This window comes from Heterodontus francisci, chromosome 1, assembly GCF_036365525.1.
Source record: "Heterodontus francisci isolate sHetFra1 chromosome 1, sHetFra1.hap1, whole genome shotgun sequence".
NCBI classification, from domain to species: domain Eukaryota; kingdom Metazoa; phylum Chordata; class Chondrichthyes; order Heterodontiformes; family Heterodontidae; genus Heterodontus; species Heterodontus francisci.
In genome coordinates, this window is record NC_090371.1 from 213,629,470 (window position 1) to 213,652,319 (window position 22,850).

The following is a 22,850-nucleotide window of genomic DNA, read 5'->3' on the forward strand; positions in this document are numbered from 1 at the left end:
TAAATTAAAGCAAACTCATCGGCCAGAACGGCCATTTGCCGGGCTCTCTGGACCCACTGCTCCTCTACAAGGTTCTTTATGGAGAGTGGGAGAGCATGTTTAAATTCCTCTAACAGAATTACTTCTCTGAGATTCTCATAGCTGAGCTGCACTGTAAGACCCCTCTGTCACTGGTCAAAAGTCAGCTGCTACTTCTTTCAAACTCCAGATAAGTTTGATTAGCTTGTTTCTTGAGGGTTCTGAACTTTTAGCGATAGGCTTCAGGTACCAATTCAAATTACCTGGGGATAGCATTTTTGGTCAATTCATAATTTGATGAACTCTCATCTGGCAATAGGGAATAAACTTCATGGGCTTTTCCAGTTAGCTTGCTTTGTAGTAAAAGAGGCTAGATCTCAACTGCCATTTTAGCTGCCTTGCCAGTTTCTCAAAGGACACAAAAAACGCTTCCATATCGAATTTTGGAATTAGTTGAGCTAGTTTTAACAATTCTGTACCTAGCCCTGAATGCTTTCACTGGGGTTACTCTGTCACTCCCTAGTTAACTCCAGTCACTTTAACTCTCTTTCTTCGCATTCTTTCTGGAATATTCTTTCTCTCTCCCTCTGCTGTCTTTCTCTCTCTCCTCAAAATCAAGTTTCCTTTGTTTCAATTATATCTTTGTTAGCAGTACCCTGTCTGAGTCTGCCCACACTGTCACCCCACACTGCTCAGCCATTTTCCTCAACTCCTCCATAGACAGTGCTTGTAACTTATCCCAAGTTACTTCACCCTGGCTTGGGAAGCTACTAGCTTCAGTTGCAGACATGTTAGTATTCAATCACACACAACCACAAGAAAAGCTGTATTGAAAATGTGCTCTTTTTTGATTGGGAACAATTTGGCTTCCCACTTCCAATTTCTCTCATTTGTCTGTGGGTCAATTCCAGACACTAGTATCCAAATTTCTGTTACAACCAGGTGAGAAAGAGGTCTAGGGCTCCCTTTTAACCTTCACCTGGTCTTACTGTAACAGGGTTTTATTTTAAACACACTGTGTTTTTAGCTCTCCCTTGGTGCATCCTTGTTCAACGCCTTCCAACTATAAGGCAAAATACCAGCACAACAGGTTTTCTTAGGTTTAAAGCAGAAAAGTGAAATTTATTAAACTTAAACTCTAATTCAGTTAATGCCGACTGATACACAACATGCCCACATAAGCATGCATATGTGATACACATGCAGATAGGGACAGAAAAAACAGAAGAAAAATTAAGTGGAAAAGTTTGAGGCAATATCTGAAGAGTTTTTGTTATGACTCTTCAAGCTCATTGTAGAGTCCTTGATTGTAGGTAGCTCTTGCTTTTCTTTGGGTCCCAGTATGCTTCTTAAACCTTGTTCACTATAGGAGACTTTGCTCTCTTGGGTTCCTGTGTCTTCAGTGGGTTTTGGAGTTCTGTGAGAAAGAGATGGGAGCAGACAGGATGTCTTCTTCAATCCAGGAGCATTCTGCTTTCTCCAGCTCTCAGTTCAAACTGCAACAGCCAGTTAGTCATGTGACTAACTGGTTTGACCATGTCTGTTTGTGGATTGAATTGGAGCAGGGAATAGTTCTTTTGTCTACAAGCACTGTTTGTTACTATGCAAAAAAGTATTTCCAGCCAGGGGCCCGGCAACCCCTTGCCACAGGCCTTCTCTTCTTTCCAGTAAAATTTGAAATTTAATGTCCATGTGGTGAAATTAAGGTGCCTCATTCCTGGCAGGTGGAGGCCTGCATGACATTTGGTTAAACCTTTATTTCAAATATTATAAATTTGAGATCCTGAAAGATAAATGGCAGATGAAAATAGTTGGAAAGCATGTTCAGAGAATTGTGGGAACGCAAGGAGAGAAATTGGTAGGTATCATACCCACTTTCCAGGCAGCCTACATGCCAACTGGGCACACGGTAGTCCAACTGTCCGTTTCATGAGGCCCTTGTTCCAGGCAAGTGCTAAAACAAGCATTAGACCCTTAAAATGTGTAAATTATGGGCCAAATGCAGAACCCCTTATCAAAATTCATGAATGATGAGGGGGCAAGTGTTGGGCCTGTCCCATTCAGATTTCTTCAGCATGCTGTAACTGCCAATGGTAGGTAAGTTCCAAGACAAGCAGTGCTTCTCTGACTCCACAGGTGCCCAACTCTGCTAGTCCACTCTTATCCCCATCCCTGAGGGCTGCAGCCAGGAAAGCAAATGGCCTAACATTGATGTTTTCGAGCTGCCTGCGAACATGTGGTCAATGCCAAGTATGCTGATGGGACCCGAGGATCAATTTCCATCCATCTTTGGGCCTTTTGGTTCAGACGCGGGCAGGACGTGCAACACCAAATTAGGGCCTGTAAATCTACCCTCCTCCCTAGGGACTAGGTTAGGCCACCAGAGTGATCATATTAACATAGGAAATTGATGGGCTGGCAGCTGGTCCATAAAACCTGCCTGAGAGTGTTGAAATCACATAGGCATTTTTTCCTGAAAAATGTGGACATTAGCATTTATAATCAAAAACGTTATTACAAAAAGTTTGGCAGAAACTGAACAGGAAGTCAAGTAGCACATGCAGCTGCAAAAGAAGGAATAATTACATTTATATAGCACCTTTCATAGCCTTCGGATGCCCTATAGTGGTTCACAGCAATTTAAGTAATTTTGATGTGTAGTCACTGTTGAAATGTAGCAACCAATTTGTGCGCAGCAAACAACAATGTGAATATGACTGCTTTTAGCAATGTTGGTTGAGAGATAAATTCCTACAGAATAATACAATAGGATATTTTGCATCCACTTGCGACGGCAAATGGGGCAGGGCTTCAATTTAATGTCGCATCCAAAGGCATCTCTGACAATACAACATTCCCCCACTTATGCATTGAGCATCAGCTAAGATTATGTATAGAATGGGACTTGACCTTATGCCAGTCTGACACAGAGGCAGGGGTGCTGCCCAGTGAGCCAAGGTTGACACACCTATTTAGTGATGGAGATAAACATTGTGCAAACATACCAAGAAACATTTCAGTTGGGATTCCAAAACGAAAGACCCTGAGACCTCATAGGACCTCTATGCTTTGCTCGCCCATAATATCATGTATCACTGGAGGAACAATGTCCGTTGGAGATGATATCGTGAAAACATGAACCCATGCTTTGTCCATGTCCACGATGTCTGTAGTGGAAGTAAGCTGGGAGCTGACATCAGGAAACCACAAGGTCCTGGGATCATTCTAACCTGAGTGATATGTTAGTGTGCAAACAATCTGAGTGACTTCTGTTCAGTTATGTACATAGGCACTGCGCTTGCCTGCACATTTTCTGCCGCCATATAAACAGCAGAGTCAAGGAACGGACTCCAAGCTCGGTCGGTACGGCTGGGTGCTTGTACCCTGAAATGTTTAACACAGGAGCAAGCATGCATTTTCAATTTACCAGGAGGCCATCCCAAGGACCACATGGACCTGCGGGACTTGGGATTTTTAGCGATATATTTCTCCTTTGGGGCCACTAAAGGCTTGAGAACTGCACAACTAAATCTACCCCAGTCCTTCCAGACAACATTATCTTAGGTGTTCATTTCCACATGTGAGTATAAAGGGAACTATATTGGAAAAACGGCCAGAAATTGTGAGAAGCGCAGGACAACACGTGGCTTAAAGGAAAAGTCTGATCTTGATGTGGCAACGTCCAGCGTTCCCACTATCAGCGCATTAACCAGTCCAAAGCTGGTTTCATTGCCGTGTTATCAGAGGCACTAAAATCCCAACCTACAATAGAAATCGTCAGGCAGTAGTCAAAACTCAAAGCGGTGGAAAGTCAAAGATTTAAATTCTTAGGCAAATACCGAAAGCTTCAGATCTTGGGAATTTGAAGTTATGGCTGTGTAATGTTGGCAAGTCCTTTGTTTTTTTTTGCAGAATCAGAGTCAGGTATGATGAAACAAAGTGGGAAGAGGAGACCTAGCAGCTTTCATTTGGAAAACGAAAGCAATGATTCATGTGAATTTCACAGGAACTGTCACACTGCTCCTGGTTTTCTTTTTTTTTTACTTGTATTTAACTTTCAACCTCAATTTCTTTGCTTTTTCGTTTCTTTCATTCCAGGTACATTCATTAACATTATTTCCCTTCTCTTCATTTCCTATTTCCTTACACGTTCTTCCCTCTCATCGCTTTAGTATTTCATCTTTATTATTTCAGTTATTTTTAATTCGTATTCAATTGTTTATTTCTTTCATTAATACCTTTCATTCAATGGCGGTCAGGGTCTAGAATGGAAGCACAGTGCTGCCGGCCGATCAAGTGTAATGATGTGCTCGTTAGAATGTAACGTTCACCAAAGAGAATTTTAAGTTCTATTAATGAGATTCGTAATTATTTCATCCTTTGACCATGAAGTTGTCTTTTTGATTTGCATCATTACACATTTGCAGGAGTGGTTCTTTCTTCATTTGCATCAAATCTATGTAAACCTTGTTGCCCCTGATAGCCTTTTCTGTTCCTGAGGACTGTTGTATTTTAAAATCTGCAGCATAATTAGAGGATAAATGATTATGTAGATTCCGTAGAAGATAAAACCACCTAAGTATTTTACACATTTACTGATAAATTTCTTCATGAATTTCAAGGTGCCTGATTACTACAAGGTCACGTAGCCCCATCAGTGCTGTCGGCTCGCTTAAAAAAGTATTGACTGGCCGAGACCTTTTGGCCGTGATCTTTTGACCCTGTCAAATGCACAACGCACGAAAGGAAATCACAATTGTTTAAATGTATATAATTTTAGGAAACTTGGTCTCCAATTATTTCTAGTAAATATGATTTTATAATGTGTGATTTTAGAATAATTGATAAAATTGTTTCAACTAAATAAGATGAATAAAACATTGCAGTGTAATTAAAGTGTAAAATTAAAGACGGATATAAGCTATTCAAAAAAGGAATTTAATATATTGCGAAATTAGGTCAATTGGAAGCAATTTTTTCAATGATAGACAATACTGCAAATGTGTCATATTTAGCTTTACAAAATAATGAGGTTTATAGATAAGTAAATACGTTTACGTGGGCTTCTGAAGGCAGTTAACCAATTTCAACACTGGAAGACCATTACAATCGAAGGGCTGGCAATTCTTTCAGTAGACCTATCTGCTGGAATATCCAAGCATAAAACTTTATCTCTATTTTTTATTACTTCGAAAATTGTGGATTTAGTTTTCTTGGCTATTTCTGTTGGTTCTGACGTTTGGATTGGCAAAAAAAATCTATTCGGAACAGGAAAGCGGATGTATAGCAAATTTCTGGGGTTTTTTCAAGAAAAAAAACAAGTTTACAGCAAGTACAATGTTGAAATATGGAGAAAACAAGTAATTAGATTTCATATCTTATTTAACGATATACTTCGAAGAATTAATTCACAACCTAGGTAGTTACGGATACAAAGTCGCAGGCTTCCGATTTATGTCGAAGAACCCATGATTTGGAAAAGTATGGACACCCCAGTTAGTCTTGTGCCATCCCATTATCAGTTTCTAAATCTTATCTGAGATTCAATGAATTCTTTCGCAGCTTGCTGTCTGGTAACAATTCCAGCAACATACAACTCTTACTGTGTCATTCTAAAGCTTACAAAAGCGTCTAAACTTCTAAAGCTTTGTGGCAAACTTTAGCTACACATTTTAACGCAGTGTAAAATGAGAACTTAGAATTCAGGGGTTAAAGTTGTATGCAAAACTAAGGCAGACTTTCAGTAGATCCACAATACTTTGTTCTTACAGTAAAAGACTATCAGTTTGTATCTATTTTACTAAGAAGTTGGGACTGTGATGAATATCGCAGTTACTATGTCATGAAACCGTTCTATCGCTTACGGTTTCAATGCCATTCTGGAAGTGCAGATACGAGATCAGAACGGGTTAACGCCACGTTCGTGCAAGTTTAAAATGAATGTTATGCATAGTGCACTTTGGATGTGAACTAGAAGAAAGGACACTGAGATCTGCATTTATAAAGTGTAATCCTAAAGACCTATATTGCGACTTCAGGTGGTGTATTTAGTTATTTTAAGAACACTTATTAATAAGTCAACTTGTTATATATTGTTCATATGTTATGGAAGCAGTTTTTTACAACTAACGTGGAAATCCTCTTTGCAATTCAGGTAGAATTCTTAAAAGTATGTTTTATGATTAATCCTTTAAAATACAATATTTTCAAATATGTCGAATTGTCAAGTTTGTTAGCACAAAGGCATGGAATATTTTTGAGAAAAAATGTATCTTCGGCTATTAACCAAATAATATGCAAAAGGCCTGAAAGTTTTAATTGGCAGGCTCACTGCCCTGATAAGAGTCCGTATCCTCTTTTATTCCAGTTGCTGACGACATATGAAGTAATATATGCTAGAATAAGTTACCGATTGGTTCTACTTTGTCTACCAAGCTGCTTGGAATCGTTAGTAAGCGTTAGCTCCTGCAGCAGAACACTCTTTAACTTTTCAAAGGCAGCTTAACTTTTGTTCTGCAGTATGAACAAGTCCGACTAATGTTGATTCATTTGACGACTTGTTACGTGCTGAAAATTATTAAACCGGCCCAAGTGATGATTAGAAAATTGCTTGGACCTTGTAAATCAATCTAATTATGTCATACTGCGCATCCCTAACATTGCCGCTACCAGTCTCAGGTCTACGATCCAATGGGATGGTTCTTCGTAGAGAATCACTGAAGATATTTTAAGAATAAAATCATTAGAAAACAAGTTCAATTATTTCTGTTAGTAAAAATCACTGAGAGATAAAATCAGTAATTGCATCATGATGGGTGTGACAAGAGAATGACAACAAAGCATAATTGGCCATAAGTATACAGTATGGAATAAAAGTAACAGATAGTGCAAAGTGTGTTGATTAGATAGGTGCAAAAATAAATGAATAGAATTGTAAAGATAATAAATAGTGGCGATGCATTTCCGAACAATAAGTGGACTCTTCCCTAAAGTATAATGGCGTTTACAAACATATTTTCTAGACCAATTAGTGAACGGGGACGTGTAAGAAAAGAGAATGTGAGTTATAAGAGGTGAATATCCTGTCAAAATAATAAATAACCACAACAGAACCTGGCCGCGTCTGGTTGCGCTTCTGCCTGCTGCTCAGATGCGGTGACATTTTAATGTAATTATTGCCTAAAAGCTCTGCCCAGTATTCCTCCCTCTGTCCCTTGTTTTTGCCCAAGGCCACTGGCATGGAGAGGATCATTTGCTACCAACTGGGCTGTTTGATGAGGGCCTTGACCCAGCTACTCATCTATCAGCACAGTGTCGTTTCTTTTATTTACATCTGTCTTTAGCATTCTAATTACTCTGTTTATTACTATAGCCTAAAGGAGCCCGTAAAAAACAAGGGGACTAGAGATTTCCATAACAATAAAGAGTCTCATATTTGCTGCTTTCCAATGTTTGCTGCTGTAATGACCTATAGGTGTCCTTTCAAGAAATTAACCATCAAAAGTCACATTGTGCCGTCAGGTTATTGACTACACATAGAATTATATAAAGGAGTACGTAATCTGATTTAAGATGGAGAATCACCTTATAACTGGCTATTTGAAAAGAACTCGCCAATAATATCCGATTTGTTGGTTTAACAATTTCATCTTTATTCAGAATATTTTATCTCTTGTGATTTTCACGTTCTCGCTAGGTAAAAAATATATTGATTTTAGTAGAATTGGGCTAAAATATCAAGGTTCCTGTCGGTCTACGTGGCCATATATTGAGGTAATTCTGTACTAAATGTGGCTCACTTTGTCTGATGGCGCCGTCGGAAGGTTCGGAATTTTTCGTCAATAAGGCATACCTCTGCTCAAGTAGGGTGCTACCTCTGTGCCCTCGATGTGGCAAAATCTTTACGCATTTATAAAGACACAGAGGAAAATTCCTCCCATGTGATCGTAGTATGGCCAAGCGAATTTGCTGTCGTGTTCTTATTTTCTGGTCTTGAATGTCTTAACAGTAATGCACCGTAATAAGAGCAGCTAATTTACATGGATAGATTAACTGGAGAATTAAGCAGAGTTCAATGCATTTCTCTAATTCTGTTTTATAACTCTGAGCCCATCACCCAACCATTTTTCCGTGAAATATATATTAGAAAACGTGCGCCTATGGAAAAGTCTGTAAAGTTAAGCAGTCCCCAGGAGTTGAAGGTATCGCTGCGCAGAATATGTAGAGTATTTGAGATGATTTCCGCAAGGTGTTTTATGAATCAATCATGTTTGATCAGAAGGTTTAGTTTTTAATTTACAATAAGATTTCTTTCTACTGCATGGTTTTTAATTGTATCATCGCCAACAGCTGCTGGTGTTTATCGTGTTCATTTTTGACTTCTGAATGATCGTGTGGAAGTCTGTGATCGCGTATCTATCATTTTGGCTGCAAATGAAAGGATGTACGATTGTTCTGTTGGGATAATGTGTATCTGTCACTATACTCAATATGCTGCATATTAGCACCAGGGCGCAAATTAATGTATGGATTCGTTCTAGATTTTAGTGATAATTTATTGTCCTTTGTGTTGCCGTATGAGCAAACTGATAGATAATGCAATAATGTCCACGTAATTAAGCGAGCACAACTTAATCATGAAATGAGAGTCGTTTTGCTGTCCGTCCCGTAGTTCTCTGTGCTGATCCATGTTGAGTGATCCATGTGCAACCAGCAACCATCCAGGGATAATTTCCCACTTACAGCCAACAACAGCCCCGCTGCGGCATATTACAAAAAATGGGTGGGACAACTGGAAATAACAAAGGGAGACTGGGAAGGCGGGCGCGGTGTCTTCACAAATATTAATACTCACGAAGAACATAGAGTGAACTGGAAAATAGGCTGCAAATTCAGATCAACCTGGGAAGATTACATTCATATCAAATGAATCTAAGGATTGCTTTTTCAGAAACTAATGACAATAGTTTTGTTATGAACAGATAAACGGCTAATAATATTTGGCATCATCTGTAAAGATATGATGTTTCAGTTAAATAATCCATTAATGTACACAGAAGGTGTACCTTATGGGCACTGTACAGAGTACCACAAAAAAGTTGTATTCGTTTTCAGCCTTCCCTGAAGACTCTTTAGTAACTTCATAGTTCTGATATAATTTATCAGGATTTATAGAGATCATGTATTAAGGACGACAAATTATTTGCGAATATCAAATTCATCCTGTTTGGGTTTTAATACCTGTTGCTGCAGGCCGAGCCCTTGTTTAAAATTATTCTTGTCGTCCAAGGAAATCAAAAAGCCAAATGCGCATTAATGTGTATTAAAATTACTTTTTGAATCTCGCAGCGATTTTCACTCTTCTTTCTTGGATACGAATTGTACATGCAGCGGAGGTTCAAAAAGAGACAGTGTTTCGAGTATTTCTTCCAAACTCTCATCTAAATGACATCAATAATGGGGCCCACACTTTAATGAGCTCTCAAGTTTAAAGACTTGAAGGATATTAACAAGCGCCTTGACAAATGGTGCTTAGAACCACATTAAAGACAGTGCTAATGGAGCGCATAATGACGGCTAATTTTCGATCAGATATAAATTAGAGCCCCAACAGTTATTTGCCTAAAGGACTTTATGTAAATGATTCCGTTCTGTATAAACTGAGGAGCGAGTAAAGCCCTGACATACTGGCACTCCTTGTGGAAATGATTAATAGATCTGCGGCAGAATGTAGCTGACATGGAGCTGCACAATATACATCCAATATAGAATATGCATCTATGCTCAACTCAAACCCTAATTCAAATTATGATGATTCCATCCATGTTCTTTTCAAATACAGTCCTAAGTAGCCCAGTCTTGAAGATGGATGTTGTGGAACATTGTGCTAATCCCGGAAGTGTTTGCTTATTGTTGTAAAAGTGAAGTCTGTGTATCGCTCCATGCACTCTTTATGGATGCAGTTAAGTCACACTGACTATCCTATGTATGCTGTTACAGTCTTACCTATCGTTCAGATTGTTGATCTGAAACAATGTTACTCTGTTTCAAGGTTCGTGGTTATAATTCTGGAGAACAGTCTGAGATAGGTTAGCAGGCTCAGCCATTGGTGAATGAGGTATGCAAAAGGGGGCCCACAATCTATAAAATAATTCCTTTCATCCTTCAGGTTACAGTCTATTAAAGATATATTCTATATTAATGAAAATGTTATATTATATGTAATAAAACATGGATATTTCATCGCTTGGATATTTCATGGATATTTCATCAATGGATGTGTTGGATATCGGGCCTTACGGCGGTTGGTTGATTTTTTTTATTATTTTAGTCAAACTATTGTAACAGATTTACAATGATGTATTGGAACATTTCAGGGAATGCGCCCTGTTCAGTAATTCTGACGTATAAAAGTAGCAGTGCATTGTTATTTGGCGATGTTTGTGCTGGTTTTAATATGCATTTCGGCACGTTAAACAGAACGCCATTTTAAAGGATAGCCCTAGTATGTTGTCTCTCCTAAAATTCCAATTCGGATTAGTCATGAGCACAAGTCTGACGGTGCCTTTTCAATAAAGAATCGAAACAGCATTGCATCTGTTGACCGAAATCCACATTTTTGTTGCACTTAACCCAACTTCAGAAATGGCGATCTGCACTACCAAAATTATAATGGACTTGTTGATTAGATACAGCGCTAATAAAGCCAAATATTGAATGTGACGTTTTGTGAGATCATCAAAAGATGTTTATAACAATTAATGTGCTTCTTTTACAGCTCATTAGTGTCTGGTTCCAATTAATTTCCGTTCTTAAAATTGATCAGACTGCAATAATGGGTTGTTGCCTTTAAACATAATTTTAAAATCGTCTTTATCCCGCTTTGTTCAGACACAAATCGTTATTATGGGCCTTAAGATATAGCTTGTGTGATATATAAATATCAATTATTGTTCAATTGTGAAAACTCTATATTTGTTCATCATGCTGTTGTAAAACTGGAGGCGTGGATGTAGCTAGCAGCAACCACTGTATAGTAAACTATATCAGCTTAGGTAAAGATCCCTTCTGTTTAAATTCTATAAGTATAGTTCTTGGAGAAAATGTTCACTTCTTTATTCAGCTGCTCTTATTGAAAATATTCTTTCACTGCTCTTTCCTGGTTACCAACAGTTGCATTTTACATTGCTAAAACTATAAATTTCAAATCATTATATATAAACAATACATATGAAACACGTTTCACAGATTATACTTCCAGATGACTCTAAAGTTAAAAATCTGAATCGCTTCTCTGGAGCGGCCATTAAATGTTCTGCTTTATGTGTTTATCTTCGTATAATTTCCAGAAACAGTGGTAGAATGAAAGCAGTTGATGTGAACAGTGTTGTAGAAGAGGACATCACTTATTCTTTCATAAACAGAGCACCAGAAGACAACATGGAGGGCATTAGATAAAGGACACACGAACACAGTATGGGAAATACACAGGGGAAAAGGTAGGAAAGACATAAAGGTGCACTGCAGATGCACGTTCATCTCAAACAGAAGAGGAAGTGACAAAAGTGAATGGATAGATAGATAGATAGATAGATAGATAGATAGATAGATAGATAGATAGATAGATAGATAGATAGATAGAAAGAATGAGGATATGCTCGTCCATTAGGCATTCTCTGGAAAACCCAAGAACGATGTGTTCATCGGGCAAAGAATACATGCTTCTAACTGTCGACAAGCTAAAGAGAGCAAGAGCCCGAAACAATTGGATTATTTCATTAATATGACTATATTTGGCTGCAGACTGAACAATATATCCTTGGTGAAATCCCTGGGTAGCTGAGATATATGTTTTTTGTATTGAAACTGACCCTCCTTCGAAGTATTGTGACTGTTCAAATATACGTTTAACATTAACGTGGGTTCTGTACTTTCTATGTATTCTTTGCATATCAACCACAGCAACAAAAAATACTGTTGCTTTTTTTTGAAACATAAAACACCATCGCGTTGCACAAGAAACAGTAATACAATTCTAATTATTTCCTTACAAGGGTACTACATATTTTTCAAAACTGTAGGACAATTGTACTCCAAATATTGAAATCATTTATTTACAATCACCTACTCAATTAATCATCAGTTACAATTAGTGGAATGAATCAGGGGAATGTGGCTCTTTTAAGTTCGTATGGGCGCAATATTGATCCAAATCACGATTTAGAATGTATTTTATATTTTGCATCTTAAAAGGTCCGCTATCATTATTTAATCTTAATATTTGTTCATGTTCGACCATATTATGTTTACATTGCATAGCTAAGATGATATTCGACCATGTTATCTTTTGCATACGTTTGCATAGTCATTCTGTACGTGCAGCCGGTCAGTTTAAATATCCATTGGTTAGGTTACAATATTGGTTGCCTGTCGATTCATTCGTATTCACTACTTACAAACGCGCGTTCATCTTGAAGGAAGATCCATATTTATTCCCGGAACGTTAAACCCTTTATCTTAAAGAGTATACGGAAGGCGTAACATACATTAACGTTAAATACCGCTGTGCTGATCATACACAAACTCAATTTTAAAATGTACAGAATATTTTCATTTACTCACCTAAAGCATTGTTTAGAAATACAATTACACAAGAGGCATTTTTGCCTTCTCTCACGTCCCGTCTCTGTTGATTTCTGGTTAAAAAATACACCACGCATTCTTATAGCACTACAACCGATTAATATTGCATTAACCGTATTTTAAAAAAAACTTCCAAAAGCACAATATAATGCCACCTCTATACCAAAGCCATTTATTATTAACGAAAAGGTAATTGGAGACCTAATCTGTATGGTTTAGAGCTGTTAAGGGACAAACACGCCGAAAATAGGGTCTGGGTTTCATTTGCAGAAGATAACGTTTTTTGTGGGGGAGGGTCTGTAAAATTCAACTTTCATTTTATAGTTTTGTTAATTCGAGATTAAAAGCAGTCACGTCTTTGAAGGCAGACAGTTGTTGTAAATGTACAGTTAAAATATTCTCTGCAAGTCCCAAGGCAGTACTCCACTGGTCCCAGACTTCATTAAAATTTTATCAGCACCAAAGAATATCATGAAATTTATTTATTTAAAAAAAAAAATCCTCCGTTCATAAAAATGTACCTTGCCCAATTACGGATAAACGAGATCACGTAAGTAAATATATGGATTCTGTATTCTGTTTGCTTGTATGAAATTATTAATCAAGAATATTTTATGATATAAAAAGATTGGAAATGTAAGATATTCCGACTGTAGGACAATAAAATTACTTAAATGTTGGATAAATTAACGTCTTTAGCACGTTGATGTTTGATTTAAACGAGTTTACAGTTGAAATGAACAGTTTACAAATAATAGCATTGAAAACTGGGTATATTATTAACATGATAAATAAGCATAGAAATGTTCTACACTAAAGAAACATAACTAAATGTTAAAATTGTAACATAAAATAAACTGTATTCAATCTCAATTCGCTGTTCTCCCATTCAGATGCCTTTCTTCCCTCTTAAATTAACGGAGAATTTCCTCACTCGGGAGCTGACATGTGACTAGATTGGCGATGTCAAGCAAAGACGAGCACTATGCAAAGTTAATTTTAATTCCCGGTGAGGATTTCACATTCCAACTCTCAGTGACCCAGAGTAATTAGCTGAGATAACTAATGATTACTTACTTATTCGTTGTAATTATCTGGATTTCGCTATTCGCGGTGTAATTTATTAATTCCCGGAATAGCCTTTTAGTGAATGACTCATTTAGAGGGCGAGGTAAAGTTTAGATTCTTCTCCAGCTCCCTGTTACAGCGGTTAATTTGATATAAACTCCTCTCTCTCCTGGTGATGCTTGTAATTATCTGATTAATTTGTAATATTTTACTGGCACTGTGGTCGTTATTGCTACATTCAGACTCATCGTTTCAGACGCCTTTAGAACAGTCATTATTAAGCGTTATTTGCAGTTTTAAGCATTAAACAAACTCATCAGTGTCAACTAACTTATCGTTAAAGTACACACCTTTTCACACCTTCCCTCGCCAAACAAAAATACGAGGCACGATATTAATTACCGTCAAATATGAAATAAGAAAATAGTAACCAAAGAAGTAAATAAGATGCCTCGTCTCAAGATAGTTGTTGGCATAAAAAAGTAACAATATTTAATTTCGAACCTTAATTATCAGAACTTCAGAAGTCGCCCGTTCATTTAGTGTTAGGATTCAACTTGTGGGAAACCTATAAAGCCTCAACAGGTCGAGTACAAAATATGCGTGTTATATACAGAATTAGGAAGCCAAATAAAAAGTGGATCACCTATAGGAGGCGTTTTGAAAGATGTCTTCGTAAAGCCGTAAGGTTCAAAAATGATTTAAGTTTTACGCCGCTGCAAAATGTTCAAAAGGTGTATTGTTATTTACTATAAACAATTCGGAATATCGAGGCACCCTTTAAAAAAGTTATACTCATAAGTTGTTCGAGTGAGAGTTGGTCTCTGTTGTTTTAACTGCTTCTCTCATATGCAATATTTATTATTTCCCCCTTGAAATTAGTGAAATCTAATTCTCCTGTAATTAATAGTGGAAGGATAACTGCAAATGTGCAGTTACAGTTACCGTTTCCTCAAAAAGGCCACTTTATAGCTTTGAGGAATCGCTTTTGTCCCGGGTGCAATTGTCCAGGTGCGCGGCCTGGTACATTCTAACAGCTGTTACTTTTTAGGTCTGCATGGATTGTGGACTTGGATCATTACATTTCGCTGATAATCACTTCTAGGCCTCTGAGTGAAAGCAGCAAATAATGTAGTTTTACATTCAGTATATCTTTCACCACTATTCCAGCCCTAGGTGTAAACACTTTAAAATTGGCTAATGTGCATAATTATATTATGTCTCTCCCTTATGAACATTTATGAGACATGAGGAGGGGTAACAAAGTCATATCCGACACACGAGTTCGCACAGTAAGCATTATACGGAAGTGGATGAATGAAAAAGATCTTTCGCCATCCATATTTGAATATTTTCGAAACATATTAAACAATGTAGAATCAACAGAAGAAGATGGTTAATTTCGCAAAACTATATATATATATAAGATATGTTAAAAGTTGGACGGTTGTTTACTAACTGTGCCATAAGCGTCCCCCAAACAGGACAAAACACTGACCTTATAAAAGGTGATCAGTATGTGTTTGTACTTATAACTGGCTTCGCATCAATCAACAAATGCAGCAATGTGTAGAATGCATAACAAGGGAAACGTGAACCGAATACACAAATCCTAAACTCGTAGGAATGGTAAGTGTTCACGCAAAAGAAATGAAATATCTTTGAACAATAGTTTTCTAGTGATTGTAGAATGATTTATACCTATTTGCGTTATGTGTTAATGACTGAAAGATCAATTGGATTCATATGGGACGTGGACCAGTGCAAATATTAGCATATTTGAGTAATATAATGTAAGTGGCCTATTAAACAGCACGTAGTCTTTCATGGTAACAAATGCGCTTTTCGTTGTAAAACAGGTTTGCTTAATAAAAAAGGAATCTGCTGCAAAATCATCTGTTGAAATAAGGAAGATCTATTCTGAGAGGCTTCGGAGACACATTCCATTTGAAATAATATTGACTTTGGGGACCCGCCTCCATGAACTCGCTCACTGTAATCCTTTAGACCAATTCCGCTGTCGCTCAGTTGGCAACTTTTCCGTTGCTTTCAAAAAATGGTTTCGAACACATCTATAAACTTGACATAATTTATTTAGACTTTAATAATTAGCGGGTTCAATTTTTTTCTCTTAATTCCATGTAGATAATAATACTACATTTACAGGTGCTAATAGAATCTTGTGATGCATAAAACTGTAGCTACAGGGAATTATGTACTCTGTTTTGGTTCACTGTTTAATTAGTCTACAAGGGAATAAAGGGATAAATAAAGTAATTCTGAACTGCAGGCACTAATCCTATTATTATTTGTTATCATTTGAAACCTTCCGACATGAATACTGGTAATAGTAAATGCTGTATTCCTATAAATGATCATTGTGGATATTCCAAAGATTGTCAACAATAGTAAATGTCCGGTTACAGCAAGATATCAGTTACCCAAAGGATAATTCGAAATGGAGTATAATACTCAAAACTGGAAGACAACGGAGTGTCCATTGTTTATGAGAATTACGTTGCATTTTGAGTTAAAACCCACAAACGCAAAAGCTTTTCATAGCTGACTCTAGGTGGCATTAATTCCCCAGACCCAGCATTTTGCTGTTAACAACTTGCCATTTTCTAATATCAAATCATAGACACACCCACGCACTTTAGTTTTGTTGCTTTTGTTGTTGTTGATTGTTTTATCATAAAACAGCTTCCTCTTTTATATAATTGATCCGCTGCAAAACAGGTTATATGTACGTAGTGAAAGAGGCTCGCTTGCTGGCAGTCTGAGAGCGCCGAGCTTTGACATCTGGCAGCCTGGAGCTCCTGGGACAGATCCTACTCTCCACAGACTCCCTGATTGGAGTCTAATAGAATATTTGCAAGCTCTCCGAGGTACCTTTTACCCCTCACTGGCAATCCAGGCATTAACTGCCAAAGCATTAGCAACAGAATCATGTCTCTGTAACTACTAAGCAAAGCAGCGTTAGTCTGTGGGTTAAAATAACTTTCATCACATAATGCACGTGTGTTAGTTGAGCTCGTTTTATTTGTAATTTTTCAATAAATACGAGCCTGTAGTCAAAGCAATACTTTTAGTTGATGCCTTTAACCGCTATTTTACACATCATAAAATGTAATGTTCAGGGAGAATGGGAAATATCGAATGAAATCACATTCAGGATTTGCTGCAAAGGTTTTAACCTTTTCTACTGTACCACTTATTCAGCAATAAAAATCAACAATAAAGTCAATAGATCACCTTTTATTTTAAAGACTGTGCATAATCTTACATGAATCTTACATGTAAAGTAAAAAGTACAATGATTTTTTTTATTTAAGAAAGCTGCATTTAAAAAAATACAGTTTGGAGCTTATGGGTTTTAATTTAAAAAAACACAATGTTAATTACATGCTAAGAAATCAAAAGCCAGTTTGCTTATTATCCTGATAAAACTACCTACATCCAAAGAGATAGATAAACAAATATCCAAGAGCACGAATGCAATGAAAACATACAACATAGAAGTCTTATTTTACGAAAAGGACTCAACTTCGAAAGAATTATCAAAGGATTTACTTAATGAAATAAGTCATTTTAATATCCGGAATGTTCATAACTTAACATTAAATTACACCAATAAATAAACTGGAAAAGCCTCTCTAGAGCAAACAAAGAAACAAAATGTTTAAGACACCATATACCATACAGAAATCGTGCGCTTGTCACGTAAAAATGTTTCTGCTATAACAGCAACACATCAAAATCTGTAAGAATATATCTATATGTGCAAGTCCATTGAATGATATTTACAATATACAGGTACAGACCCATGTACCTTTATTTTATCATTTTTAAAAAGATAGGCCAGTACCAAAGAACAAGGTATTACAGCAGTGCATCAATCGCCCATGTTCATTAAAATGTGCAGTTGCATTTTAACTTTTATAAACGCACCTCTAAACCTCTTCCCTCCAGTAAACTAATCAAAAAGCATGAAGAAAAATAAACTCCATTCAAAAGCAAAACAGACCTCACGACGGTTTCACCTATGTTGCAATTTGCTCCAGGTTGCAATTTTAATGATCGATCGACAAAGATTGGTTTCTTTGATCAAATCTTTACAGCCACGATTTGAACCTTTTTTGTGCGTTGTTATAGAATGCAAGAGGGAATCCTCAGAAAAAAAACTTGAAATAAATTATGCTTTAATTTTATACAAATATATACAGGGCGAATCCTTTTTATTTGCCTTTTGGGGAAATGTGGCACGATTTCAACCAAAAATCGAAAAATAGTGTTTCTGCTTAAATTTTCTTTCCTGTTTACACGGATTTTTTTTCAACAAAAACGCGGACATTTCTTATTTTCCGACCACTTCTGTTCTTAGACTCTATCAACTAACAAACTGTATTAAACATTAAATAATTCAATAATCCCTTTATTTACCCTGCTGTTACCACAACTTGAATTAAACAGGCGGAATTAATTCGAGTGAACACAAAATTAACTTTGTAGGCGGTTTGAATGAATAATTCAGGCACAGGTTGTTTGGCAGTAATCTAATAATAGCCTTCAGACACAGGGAGAGATCTCCAAGCTATTCAGCAGCTAACTCCGTGCATGGCGTAATTTTGTGGGGGCGAGAAAGGGGTTTCAAAGTGAAAATTAAAGGAAAACTTGTGGCGATCACCCACGTTTCTAATAAAACAGTGGATGTAGCAGGAAGCTGGTGAGTGCTGTGCAGAGTTATGATTTCCTAACAAAATGGAGACAAAAGTGTAGGCTTCTTATGATGATGGAAGAGCTCGGTGGGAAAAGCATTAGTGCAATCCTTAAACAATTGATAGCAAGAGATTGCACGGGATCCCCCATCAAATCCTAAGGTAAACGTGCTGCTCTTTACTGCAGCTTAACCTCTTGGATATATTTGCGCCAGCTCACTACAAGACGCATGGGGAACATAGGTGGAAAAGGTGATATTTGGAAGAATAAAAGAACGAATACAATCCAAAACATGAACCTCAAATCAATGTTACAGCAATTTAGCAAACAGTGTCATTTCAGCACAGCGGGTCCTTGCGGTTACTCATTTTTGTAAACGTTGTGTGTTAGGATTAAAAAACGAAATTGTTTCATTTGTTCATCCGTAAACTGCAATTCTCAGTCTACATCAACTCACTCTCAGGGTTTTGATGTGTCCTGTTTCGGTGGCAGTGGGTGGCATTAAGAAAGAAAGAAATTTGTCTTACTTGTTCACGGCCCAGAGCAAGGTCCTTGAAGATTCAGGAAGTCCATTTTAACTATACATCAGGCGGGGGAAAGTTCCAGTTTGTGTCTCTCGCTCTTTTGCCCCCAAAAGTCAGACTAGTGACCTGCAGAGTATTTCATTCGTTTCTGTTTCTGCCTCTGGTTACAAAACCAGACTCTGACCACATTCTTTTTGAGGTCTAGTTTCTCGGCGATGGCTGCAATTTTCTCGGAGGATGGCCGGGGTTGGATGGCGAAGTAAGCTTCTAGAGACCTCTTCTCCGGGGCGGCGATGGACGTGCGCTTCCTCTTCTTGTCGGCGCCGTTGAAGAGCTCGGGCTTGTTGAGCTTCTCCCGGTGTGACTTCTCGGCTTCCTCCAGCCAAGCTTGCAGGATGGGCTTGAGGGCGATCATGTTGTTGTGTGACAGGGTGAGGGACTCGAACCTGCAGATGGTGCTCTGGCTGAGCGAGCCCACCCCCGGGATCTTCAGGTTGGCCAGGGCCGAGCCCACGTCCGCCTGGGTCACCCCGAGCTTGATCCTCCTCTGCTTGAAGCGTTCAGCGAAAGCCTCCAGGTCGCGGGGGTCGGCGTCCACCTCGCTCATGCAGCCCAGGCCCCCGTGCGAGGCGGCCAGGCCGTGGCCGTGGACCGCCATGCTCATGGCCTGGTGCATGTGGTTGATGGCGGCCATGTGAGGAGGGGCAGGCGGCGGCGGGGACACCACGCTGCCATCGGGCGCCGTGATGGTGGGCAGTCCCAGGCCGGGAGAGATGTGCTCCAACAGCTCGCCCTCCAGGTTCTGGTGAGGCTGGTGTGGGTGTTGGTGGTGTGGGTGATGGTGATGGTGGTGGTGGTGGTGGTGGTGATGGGATGGAGGGTGAGTGATGGGCCCCGAGGACGAGCTGGAGCTGCACGGGATGCTGTTCATGTTGTGGTAGGTGGCGTCCGGCTTGAACGGCTGGTTCTTGCTGCTCTGCGCTCCAATCTCCACAGCCGCCAGAGCCTCGGCGCGGCCCACCAAACTTTCATCCAGCCCGCCGAATATATTGCTCTGCAATTGCAAATAGAATGCAGACATTCCTGTCAGCAGGGAATTCTCTCCAGTCCAGGATTAAAACATTTCTAGAATGTTAAAAACACACACACATACACACACCACCCAGGTCATAAAAATTAATATGAAAGGCAAGCCAGTCTGAATACATAAGTTGAAAGTATCCGAGGTGTTGGGTGATTTGCTGTACAGACATGAAAAAAACATCAAGCAGACAGAGAGGAAAAGGGGGCTGTCAAACTGTGCCTTTAAGCGGTGATTATGCAGATACATACCGGTGGGGTTGGCAGGCAGACTCGGCACATCGTCTCGGAGCTACTGCTGCTGCCGCTGTTGCTGGATGGAGTGGAGGAGGAGTTGGAAGGAGACGATGAGTGCAGGCTGGAGTACTTGGGCTCGGCCAGGTTGGAGGAGGGCGGCGGCATGCCGAACGCCTGCTTCCCGTTCAGCGGCATCATCATCATCATCTTGCGGCGCCTCGCCTGGTGCGGGGCGCTCGCGAGGGGCCGGGACCGGGGCTCGCGCCGCTGCTGCTGCTGCTACTGCCCGGGCTGGCGCGCGGCGCCTGCTTGCAATCCCGCGCGGAGGTGGCCAAGTCTCGCGCCACCCCTGCTGTCCCTGCCGCTGCTCCTGCTCCTGCTGCTGCACACCTTGCCCGAGCAGGTAGCTCGTGGAAAGACATGAAGGGACTTTTTCTGGTTGCTGTGTGTATGTGTGTGTGTGTGTGCGCGCGCGTGTCTGTGTATCTGCTTGTGTCTGGTTGTGTGTGCGCGTGTTGCTGTGTGGCGATGCTGAGCGCCTATTGGTCGCACGCCGGCTCGGCTGCACGGGGCTGAGAGGCGGAAAGGCGCTCGCGCTCCAGCCCGTCGCGTTCCACCTGGTGGGAGCAGAAGAGAAACAAACCCCAGAGCTTCCACTCCAGAGAATCTTTACCCATTAGCATGCCGCCTGCCCGTGCAATAATACGCATGCGGGATGTTCTCCCTCCCTCCTTTCAAATTATCCACACGCGCACTATAGTTAGCAGCCCCTAAATAAAGCTTGATGATTACCGCACACCAATTCTCTTTTCCCTGCAGAATTATAGATCTATAGATACCATCACTAGATTATCACCTCATAGATTTTTATTCCAAGGAGCATCAGTCGCCGCATTCATGTTTTTTTTTTGGCAAGCACACTACATGATGTTGCTTTGCTTTTATATACCTGTGGTGCAGGGACTTCAATAATATGTTTCAATATTGCTGAATTTTCAATTAATGGCATCAGAACAGATTCTCAATGATTTTCAAATAACCGAAATATTTTACACATTTATATATATTTATATATTTAGATGTTCAGCACTACTAATCTTGCAAAATATGTACCAAATATTGCATCTATTTGCCGTATTGCTTATTAAGATGGTGACTGTTTTGATTTTTTTTTATAATAGTCTTCCATGTAATTTCAATGGAAATCAAGAAATGATATTGCACACTTGCTCCACCACTCTTCTCATAGCACGATGAAACAAAATAAATCAAACTTAAAAGCCGGACTATCATTTAATTATCGCGCGAATAGCGCTTTCATTGCACCCGAACAGAAGTCGAGCAACATCTCTAAGCAAATTATGACCAGGGCAGAGAGGAATTATTAGATTGAAATTTCATTTAGGCTCGAGAGACACGGGACTTCAATATGTAATCTGCTGTGCCTCATCTGATTTGTATGCGTAATTCCCGTTGACAAATTTATTAGTTTTCATAATAGTGAAAAAATTGAGAAGGAGCGGGCTAATATCTTGTATCTATAAATTGTGCATGTGTCATTCGTGAAGGCTCGTCTACATGAAGTCTATATTTATGGCAATTTGAAGTGGATATCCCCTCCCCATCTTTAGTATCTGATCAAGTACGATACAATGTAACACGCAGCTCGAGCAGAAGGTTATTAACACGAACTTAAGACTAATTTTGATACCGCATCAGAGATGTAATTAAACCCTGAAATTATGTACTAATTAACGAGGATTGTCCAATTTGCTTAATCTATTATAAAATTTCAACAGAGTTGATTCATGCTTCTCTGGAACTGTTCACAGCGCATTTCAGTATGCAATGCATCAGTTCCTATGAACAGATGTTACATTGTTTTTTTAAAATTACAGTAATTGTACAGGTTAACTGGGATTGCTCTTGGAATCAAAGTTAAGAACTAAATGCTGATATCTTTATAGAACAGCATGATAGCATATTCCAGAGTCTTGAGTTATATAATTATAAATTGATTTTTATGCGTCTGAAACAATGTGCTGACAACCGTTCTTCAGGAGTTCAAATTATTGTGGACTAACAGTCAGTACAGCACGCGCAAAGGAACGATTTTTTGTATGACAGTTGTTCATTGATTTCTCTTACTTATTTTCTTACATATAAGCAATACCACTCCAGCGAGTTACTCTAACTTACCGTCTCTTAAAGTTGGTTCTTCATTAGTTTCTGTCCGTTTTATTTTAATTTGTTATCTACCTTGCTTTTCGTTTTTTATAGGTGATAAAGACAAATATTTTGATATAGACGAGGTTCTTTCAGAACGGTCGTTTCAGCTTCCGTTTTATGTTAATATGCACTGTTCAAAATCCTAGTGATTTATTGTAACAGAACAACCTTCCCTACCCGTGCAAACACTATTCTTCGTGTATGATGTAAGATCAAGTTACATACTTGTTTCAACATTTAGATTCACATAAAGCTTGGAACTGTGGAAAACTGTTGCATGACGTTAAACTTTCAAACATTCATATTATGGATGAGTCCAGTCAATATAGCAAC

General features: G+C 38.9%; 1 protein-coding gene across 1 annotated transcript; it reads right to left on the reverse strand.

Annotated features, from left to right (window-relative positions):
* Positions 1-19,089: 19,089 nt before the first annotated feature.
* On the reverse strand, positions 19,090-20,495 carry pou4f2 (POU class 4 homeobox 2). The gene is made up of 2 exons (XM_068020358.1): positions 20,304-20,495; positions 19,090-20,025 (listed from the first exon to the last, which is right to left on the reverse strand). The coding sequence occupies exons 1-2, from the start codon at positions 20,493-20,495 to the stop codon at positions 19,090-19,092; spliced, it is 1,128 nt and encodes a 375-aa protein (XP_067876459.1).
* Between the last annotated feature and the right edge of the window lie 2,355 nt (positions 20,496-22,850).

What these genes read in the sequence shown, in the direction of transcription:
- pou4f2 (XM_068020358.1), bottom strand. Translation starts at nt 20,495, where the DNA reads ATGATGATGATGATGCCGCTGAACGGGAAGCAGGCGTTCGGCATGCCG. An exon ending in TCTGCCTGCCAACCCCACCG is followed by an intron (nt 20,026 to 20,303) that starts GTATGTATCTGC and finishes TTGCAATTGCAG; the next exon opens with AGCAATATATTCGGCGGGCT.